The 9,186-nt window shown below is 38.1% G+C and overlaps 1 protein-coding gene across 1 annotated transcript; it reads right to left on the reverse strand.

The window, feature by feature from the left end:
• Positions 1–238: 238 nt before the first annotated feature.
• On the reverse strand, positions 239–6,228 carry LOC112166422 (disease resistance protein RUN1). Its single transcript, XM_024303258.2, has 6 exons — positions 6,038–6,228; positions 5,430–5,922; positions 4,212–5,325; positions 3,737–4,057; positions 2,004–3,644; positions 239–264 (listed from the first exon to the last, which is right to left on the reverse strand). The coding sequence occupies exons 2-5, from the start codon at positions 5,912–5,914 to the stop codon at positions 2,034–2,036; spliced, it is 3,531 nt and encodes a 1,176-aa protein (XP_024159026.1). The 5' UTR covers positions 5,915–5,922; positions 6,038–6,228; the 3' UTR covers positions 239–264; positions 2,004–2,033.
• Between the last annotated feature and the right edge of the window lie 2,958 nt (positions 6,229–9,186).

Genomic DNA, 9,186 nt, shown 5'->3' on the forward strand with positions numbered 1-9,186 from the left:
GAATGTCCAAGGAGAGATTTTATTCAGTTTGTAACTCTTTCCTTCTTGCCTTTTGGGACTCTAACTCCTTGATTAATGTTCTGATTGATTTAGGATTCATTGACATCCTTCTATCCAATAGGAGCAGCCAAGAGAATTAATTGCTGAATATCTTTTTCTCCATATTGCCTTAAGCTTCCTTGATTCATCAAGAGTCCACAATTCTCCATCAATTGCACATATCTCCTTCCTTTTGCTCTTATTTCTTTCCTTACTTCGGAAAACCTAATAAACATAAAAACAACTAAATTAACCATAAAATAAGATAAACTAACAAAGTAAATATGGGAATTATGTTGTTAATTATCGCATAATTATGCTCCTATCAATAATGTTCTTTATATTAGGTTCGAAAATGTAAAGTTTATATTTCAATTGTAAAAACAAATTTAAAATTGTTTATTTCAATACTGGATGAACATCATTTACGGTTGTACTCATTGTCCCTATTTCAATAAATTTTTAGGCTTATTCCTTCAAAAAGAATGTGTATTTAAATTACCTTGATATTAGAAATAAATTTCTTAATATTGTAAAGTTCATTTTCAATTGTAAAACAATGAATGATAATAATGAGTTTGCTAAATTATAGTGCAAAAACTCTTGCACATTCAAAATTATTCAATGTGCCAAAATTAAGGGATAATTATATATTAAGCAAACTCTACAGTTACACATAACTATTATGTGGTCCTTGACCACCCCATAGAATCAGGCACCTATGTGGAGAAAAATGTAGGGGCGGAAAAAAAAAATCTTAAAGCAATCAATCTACATCAAGTACATTTTACATGGGCTAATTACATTAACTCGATCATTTTAGAAAATTAATGAATATGGAATGATTGTATAACTACACCTATTAGAACGGATAAGCAAAATAACATACCTTAATGAGAGGATGTTTAATCATGTCGAGAAAGAGAAATATTTATATAATAGGAATATAACAGAATCTGATCATGTCGAGAAAGAGAAATATTTATATAATGGGAATATAACATATTTATTAAAAAATAGCAAATATATGGATCACATCAGAAAGGAAGAAATATAGGATAATTAAGGCAATTAATCATTTTAAATAAGAGAAAAATCAAGGATCAAATTGATTGTATTAAATTCTAAATATTTAAATTCAAAAAATAGTCAACAGTTATATTTGATGGAATATTTTATTTATTCAATCAGAAGGGCAAAAAAGTCAAACTAAAAAACGTGAAAAATCTTAATTATAGATTTAAAACCTATAAGAGCAAGTTCACCAGGTCACCCACTATTCACTGCTTTTTAGTGTTAATTTCACCCTCTGGGTCACGAGCACAGTGTATTTCGTGCCCTGGGTCACCCTGTACAGTGTTCTGGGTCACCATGGTGACCTGCACAGTGTATTTCGTGCCCTGGGTCACGGACACAGTGTATTTCGTGACCCAGAGAATGAAAATATACACTAAAAAGCAGTGAATAGTAGGTGACCCAACGGGTGAACTTGCTCTAAGGAATGTTCACTTATGTGAATTGGGTGTAGATTAAAGAAAATATAGGGATGGGTTTTTCTTAATAGGAGCTTTGTTTTTTGGGTTTTTATCTAATTTTCTCTTCTTAAAATTATGCAATCGAACAATACATGTTCTTTATGAACTTGTAGTAAATCTACAGCATAAACCATCATAAGTAAAAGTTATAGGAAGAGCAACGGCCACTGTCAGATTCTAAAATCGCATTGCCAGATTCTTCTGGTACTCTTGCTATATGCATTTCTTTCCTCGTCATTAACTAAGAATTTATGACATTACAAAGCTTAATTCAGAAAAGAGCTAGAAAAAGAAACAAATCAAGTTGGGGATCGAAATTGAAATTCCAGATGCTTTAGCTACAACAAGAGCCAAGTTGTTCTGAGGATAAGCTAAGCAGAGCTAGAAAATGTAAAACAAAGCTATGAATGTGAGCGTCAGAGTACATACCTCATAAAATGGTATATGAACGTGAATATTTCACATGATGTTGATTTTCCTTTTACTAGTCTCGGAAAGTAGTTCGCTGTCATCTTCTTCTTTGAAGATTGCAATTCCTCTTCCACCGGGATCAGAATGGTCGCGTCGTCTCTTAGTTTTGATGATGATATCTTCTTCTTCAACTACTTGTTTTGGTTCCATAACTACATCTTCATCAATGCCTCTAACTAATTTTTCAAAATCTTGGGCATACATCAAGGAGACTCCACACCTTTTCACCCTCACAGTGGAGAGGTCAAAGGGAATTTCTTTCGGACCGGTATCTTGGTACAACATGAAGTTAAAAGAGGCCTCGGATGCTTTCACCCAATCCTCGCGATTGATTGTACTTCCAAATCGAACAAAGTTAGGGCAGAAATACCAAAGGAACCAATGATCTGAATTGAGAATTATATCATCTGGTAGGCGTATATCGAGGTCGCACCGATCTTTGTGACCATTGTTAGTTTTGTGATGGGTTCCACAAATAAAGTAGGTAGGTCCAATATTAATGGGTGGCGGCGTATAGTTGTTGAATGCAACCACAATGCATAGGGCGTAACCGAGGAAGCCTTGACGAAACGGATGAGGAGGAAGCTTGATATTTATCTTATGTCCCTTACGTCGATACCTCATCCACTTTGGAATTTCATTTCCCGGACAAGAGACTTTAATCGTATTCCATTCACCGAGGGGACGTACACATTGCATAACTCTAAGCTGTGCATCAGCCATTATGTTGCTCCATGCACTCTGATCCAATTTCACGCAATTTATAAATAAACATTTCTCCATTAGAAGCCATGGCAGCTTCGGTAAAGACTCAAGACTCTCACAACCCCTCAAGTCCAGTGATGTCACCCCAGAAGGGAGCTTGACAGGCAAAGACCCCAGACTCTCGCAACCCCTCAAGCTCAGTTCCCTCAGCCCAGAAGGGAGCTCGACAGGCAAAGACTTCAGACTCTTGCAATTTCTCATGTACAGATAGCTCAGTCCAGAAGGGAGCTCGACAGGCAAAGACCCAAGACTCTCACAATCCATCAAGTCCAGCGTTGTCAGCCCAGAAGGGAGCTCGTCAGGCAAAGACCCAAGACTTTTGCAATAGCCCAAGAACAGATCTTTCAGCCCGGAAGGTAGCTCGACAGGCAAAGACCCAAGACTCTCACAACCCCTCAAGTCCAGTGATGTCAGCCCAGAAGGTAGCTCCTCAAGAGAGAGGCAGCCACTTAGACGAAGACGAAGACATCGGAGCGAATTCAGCCTACAAGTGCTGCTTGGAATATTCTTAAGCTCTTTACATGATCCAAGACCCAAATAACGGAGCTTCTCGAGACACCAAATTGATGAAGGCAATTCTTCTATTGCAGTCCCATCCAATTTTAAGACTTCCAGATTGCCTGGCATCTCTGGGAGAATTTTGAGATTGGAGCAGTCATCCAGACTCAGCCAAGTAAGCTTGGCAAGATGCTGAAAAGACGAAGGAAGTTGAACCAAACTTGTACAACGTTCAAGATCAATGCTCTCGAGTTTTGGACTCTCAGAGAGATCTGGAACCTCAGCCAGGTGCTTGGACAGACGAAGATACATGCGTTTTAAGCTTCCAAGATTGATCTGTAACAAATCAAAGACAATTAATACCAAGCCTAACTGAACCTTATATTTTCCACACCATTTTTCATACACGAGAATTAAATTAAGCAAACCTTCAGGCCTTTATCCCAAAGTCGCTCAAGTCGGCTGCCTTGCATATGAAGCTCAACAAGATTCTCTGGACGAAACTTTGATGGCAGAGAATTCAAAGGGTAGCCATCCCAGTGCAGGATTCTAAGGGCTTGAGGAAGACACTTGAGACCCTGAGGAAGGTGAACTTTGTTGACCCATGACTTCGAGTCCCAGTAAGAGTAACGCTCAAACTGTAACCTAAGTAATCTTAGATTAACCATCTTTTTGAAGGCTGAAGGTTTTATGTCAAGATCTGAAATGTGGTCCATGCTCATGCCTAAGCATTCAATTGCTTCGGTTCCCTGAAAATTAATAGCAAAATATAAGTGAGCATACAGTGGAGAACAAAAATTACTTTATTCAAAACTATACCACCGTGCATCTAACTTGTTACAAGAAAATGAGTTTCAATTAATTTTTTTTTTTTCAAAAAACGTGACTGCATTTGGTTCTTACCCTATTTTCTTTCAGTACACGACAAACATCATCTGCAGTCCACAATCTACTGCGTTTTCCGGGATTCTTAGCATCTTGATCACGAATAATTTTATGACCCATTTCTTGTATCAAATCATGCATCTTAATGAATCTTGAACATTTATCCACGGATATGAGAGACATATCAATGAGAAGTCTTATCCCTGCATTCGCACAGAAACCAGAGGCATCTAACATTCTTTCTGTATAATCTATATCCTCTCCTTTATAGTAACATGCGATGTCGAGAAATATATCCTGCTCATTTTCTTCTAATCTATCATAACTCAACCTCAATACCTGTTGGATATTTCGGTTGGGAATTTTTTTCACTTTTTCTAATTCACCTTCCCAGTCTTCTTTGCTCCAGCAATGAGAGAATACGGAGCCCAAGGTTGTAAGAGCCAATGGATTGCCCCCAGCATAATCTACCACCTGTTTTGCAAAAGTTGTGTAATCACCTGGGAAAGAGACATTAGCTCTCAAATGAAAGAGCTCAAGAGCTTCATCAACGTCTAATTCCTGAACCTCATATATCTTATCATCATCAACACCTTTCCTAAATATGCGTTTATCTCTAGTTGTTACAAGGATTCTACTTCCAGGGCCAAACAGATTGAAATCACCTCCAGCTAAAAATTTTAATTGGGAAAACTCACTCACATCATCAAGAACAATGAGAGCCTTTGTACGGCGAAGCCTCTCTCTCATAAAACTTGATCCGATAGAGGGGGTGGTTATGCGTATTTTTTCATCCTTTAGTAAAGTACGAAAAAGATCATTTCGCAAATCATATAGTAGTCCATGTTTCGTCTCTGATGCTTCCCTGACATGATTAATAAAGCAACAAGCTTCGAATTCAAAAGAGAGACGGTGAAATACAACATCAGCAATGGTGGTCTTACCGATACCACCCATACCCCAAATGCCTACAATGTGGACGTCCCGTGAGTTGAGGCATAATAACTCAACAAGTTGAATTATGTGTTTGTCCATTCCAACCCAGCGCTCCAAACCACCTGCGTTTTGCGATTTGCCATCCAATTTCACCAAAATGTCATTGACCACCCTCTTAACTAAATCCGAATCGGGTCTGCCACATACAAATGAAAGACAAAGTAGTTAGTAAGTGATGGAGTAACAATCATAGCCATAATAGAAGTCACAAATGGAAGCATGAGTTAATGACTGAGTTACCTAATTTTTTCGGAATCAAACCCAGATATATTGGCTGCTGTTGTCAAAGCATGTCTCCACCTGAGCACCTTGTCCATCGTGTCCTTGAAACGCTCCTCATGTTTAACAAATGCATCTGCATAACTCCCCGATTGTTTGCGTACATGTGATGGATCTATGCCGTAGAAGATGGGTATAACAAACTGTTCACCTCTGCATCGGAGTATGTGCACAAGTTCATCCAAACACCATGTGGAAGAGGCATAGTCTTTGGAGAAAATGATAACCGAGAGCTTCGATTCGCTGATTGCTTTGAGAAGGGCAGGTGAGATATCATCTCCTCTCTGCAGTTCCTCATCATCTTTGTAAGTTAGGATTTTTTCTTGACATAAAGCCGCATAAAGATGACTGGTAAAAGTATTCCGGGTGTCCTCGCCTCTGAAACTAAGAAATACATCATACTTCTCCCGAGGGATGATATCAGAAGAAGAAGAAGCAGCAGCCATATTATAGCCTGAAGATCAACAAGTCAAAAGAAGCAAACCTTTCCGATGAATATAAAGCTTCAGAATACAAAACAGATAAAGTAATTGCACAGCAAAACTAGCGTTCTCTGCAGTTGTACTAACCTGGTTAGAACTTGGACGAGCAAATGTATCAACAGACACTACCAGGGGCAGAAGGATGTAGAAGGCTATATGGGCTCAAGCCTAGACAATATTTTAGGCCAAAAACTCTTAGGTATATATATGTATCTTTAGCTCATACCAGTCCAAAGAAGAAGGAAATTATCTGTAAAAGTTGCGTGTATTTCCAGTCTCCCATAGCAGCTCACAGCCGCACACTACTCAGTAGGTCAGATTTGTGCGTTTCGATGGAGCCTCACACTAATCTTTGAAAGCGAAATGACTAAAACAATCCAACCCAAATTCCCTTCTTGTGGAATATCTAACCCCTTGTTGTCCAGTAGCCTCAGTCTGCGACGTAGACCAAGGAATTTCCAAAGCAACAAGAGCCTCACACTACTTATCTTTGAAAGCGAAATGCCTCAAGCAATCCACACCCAAATTCTCTTTTTGTGGAAAATCTCACCCCTTGTAGCCTCAGTCTGCGACGCAGACCAAGGAATCTCCAAAGCAACAAAGAGCCTCACACTACTTATCTTCGAAAGCAAAATGCCTCAAGCAATCCACACCCAAATTCCCTTCTTGTGGAAAATCTCACCCTTGTTGTCTAGTAGCCTCAGTCTACGACGCAGACCAAGGAATCTCCAAAGCAAAGCAACAAGAGCCTCACACTACTTATCCTCGAAAGTGAAATGCCTCAAGCAATCCACACCCAAATTCCCTTCTTGTGGAAAATCTCACCCCTTGTTGTCCAGTAGCCTCCATTTGCGACACAGACCAAGGAATCTCCAAAGCAACAATTTTTCTTTCGATGGAGCGTCACACTACTTATCTTTGAAAGTGAAATGCCTCAAGCAATCCACACCCAAATTCCCTTCTTGTGGAAAATCTCACCCCTTGTTGTCCAGTAGCCTCAGTCTGCGACGCAGACTAAGGAATCTCCAAAGCAACAATGTTTCTTTCGCTTTCTCGTAAACAAGGTATGAAACTCTATCGATCTCTCCTGTTTTGAATTTTTGATACATCTCTGTTCTTCTTCCTGCTCTGTTTTTTCCCAATGGGGTTTTCTTAAAGAAATTGCAGAAGGAGAAGCTTGCCGATTCTGTTTGCTACCAGTGGCAGATGTAATTGTAAGTTGGGCTTTTGTGTATAAGTTGACGATTGGGATTGTTGGGACTGCTCTTACTATTGGTTTTGCTTGGTGAGTTGGGGGCTATCGGTTTTGGGTTTGTTTGTGTACACTATTTCTGGTGGAATAATTCTTAGGTTCACCCCTAGGGTGAACGAGCATATTCACCCCTATTGTCGATTAAGGCATAATAACTTTATAATTTTCAAATCCGACCATTCATGTTGTATAACGTAATACAAAGATTAACTCTGTAAAAAACCAATCAAATTGAAGACCTTTTAGTTATTCATTTTTATGAAATACATGGACGGTTCATCATAATAGTAGTAAGTGTTGTTAGAACCATCCATTTGTTTGATTCAATTAGATAATTAAACGATTTTTGATTCGATTGATTTTTTACAGAGATGATCTTTAAAGCCTTATTTAAGATATGGACCGTTGGATTATAAATTTATTAAATAAATGTATGTTAATCAACAATGGGGGTGAATATGCTCGTTCACCCTAGGGGTGAACCTAAGAATTGTTCTTTCTGGTGGGTGTTCGGAAACATCAAACATGGACTGGTTTTTCAGCTCAAGCAGTCAAGCTTTTGTTGGGCTTTGGAATTTCTTGATGCTTTCTTTGGCTTCTGATTATGTTGTGATTATTTTTTATTCCAAGATGTGCATTCTGTGATGCAGATTAGAGAATTTTTTTTAGAGTTTTGGTGATAGTGTCTGGGTTTATGCAAAAAAACAAAATAGTGGTTGTTCTAATTAGCCTAGACAAAACTCAGATCTTGGATCCGCCACTGGACACTACCCAATCAGTTTTTCAGCTTTCTTTCTGCCCTCAGCAACTTAGTTCATCTATTTTGAATAAACTTCTATTCTTCACCGGAATGAATGAACGCTAAATAAGAAACTATGCATACATTTTCCAGGAAAGTAGTCAGAAGTAAAAAGCTAGCACAGAGGAAATTTCCCAGCACTTTCGGTGAAATATCTCTCAATCATTCAAAAAGTAAGCGATTCAGAGTTCACCATCATTGCTTTCACCGACTGTTCAAAATGAAGCAAGGCACTGTACACACTAATTAGTGTCCACGAGAGTGAAGTCTGAAGTGAATCAAGATAATGCAAGTTTGGTCCACTTCACTGGCTATGATGCATAGTACAGCTTTAAAGTGTCAACCACCTAACTTGAGACATCTGTAACTTGTCTGGGACCTCTTAGCCATTGACTCAGACTTTGAAAGACTGTAGCCATAGAACATTTTGTTAAGACTTTATTACAATTAGAAGCTCACTCAAACCCAAGTGTTTAGAACACAATCTCAACTGGATTTTCAATTAAATTGAATACTGGTAGCTTTTCCAACACTCAAACAAGTCGAATGTGTTTTCAGCTAGCTTATATCTTGATCTTGCCTCATCAACTTTCTTCATCTACTCTGACCAAACTTTGATTCTTCATCAATCAAACTAGACTAACAAGAAACCATACTGTGCACATATATTCCAGGAAACTAGACTAACAAGAAACCATACTGATTAAGAAATTTCTTAACCCAATCCACAAGTCACTAATACATTTTACAGATTAAGTTTATTTGAGAACTAGGCATTCTATATTTGCTATTTTGCTTGTTTCCAATAATCAAATAAGTAATGAAAAAACAAAAATAAACAAAATTTATCCTAATATCTGTATACTTAAAAGTTTCATAGTGCTCCATAATTAAGGTGGAGCAACCTTGCACACTGAATAATAGTGAAGGGAATCAAGACAATTTGCTAGTTTAGTGACTTGGTCTACTTCACTACTAACCTATATGCATAGTACTGCTGTCTCCTTTACATTTACAAACCCCTTCAAACTCACAGTTTTAGAATCATTATCAATTGTTCAAAAGAAAAAAACAAAGGAAAAAAAAAAAAGATCATCATTAACTAGCTGAATATTGGCGGTTTTCCCCAAAACTCAAATGAGTTGGATGCAAAAATTAATCCTTCAGGATATTTTATGCTCTGTG

The sequence above is a fragment of the Rosa chinensis genome, chromosome 5 (genome assembly GCF_002994745.2).
Source record: "Rosa chinensis cultivar Old Blush chromosome 5, RchiOBHm-V2, whole genome shotgun sequence".
In the NCBI taxonomy this organism is placed as follows: Eukaryota; Viridiplantae; Streptophyta; class Magnoliopsida; order Rosales; family Rosaceae; genus Rosa; species Rosa chinensis.

What these genes read in the sequence shown, in the direction of transcription:
- LOC112166422 (XM_024303258.2), bottom strand. Translation starts at nt 5,914, where the DNA reads ATGGCTGCTGCTTCTTCTTCTTCTGATATCATCCCTCGGGAGAAGTAT. An exon ending in TTTGATTCCGAAAAAATTAG is followed by an intron (nt 5,326 to 5,429) that starts GTAACTCAGTCA and finishes TGTATGTGGCAG; the next exon opens with ACCCGATTCGGATTTAGTTA. An exon ending in TTTGGGATAAAGGCCTGAAG is followed by an intron (nt 3,645 to 3,736) that starts GTTTGCTTAATT and finishes GATTTGTTACAG; the next exon opens with ATCAATCTTGGAAGCTTAAA.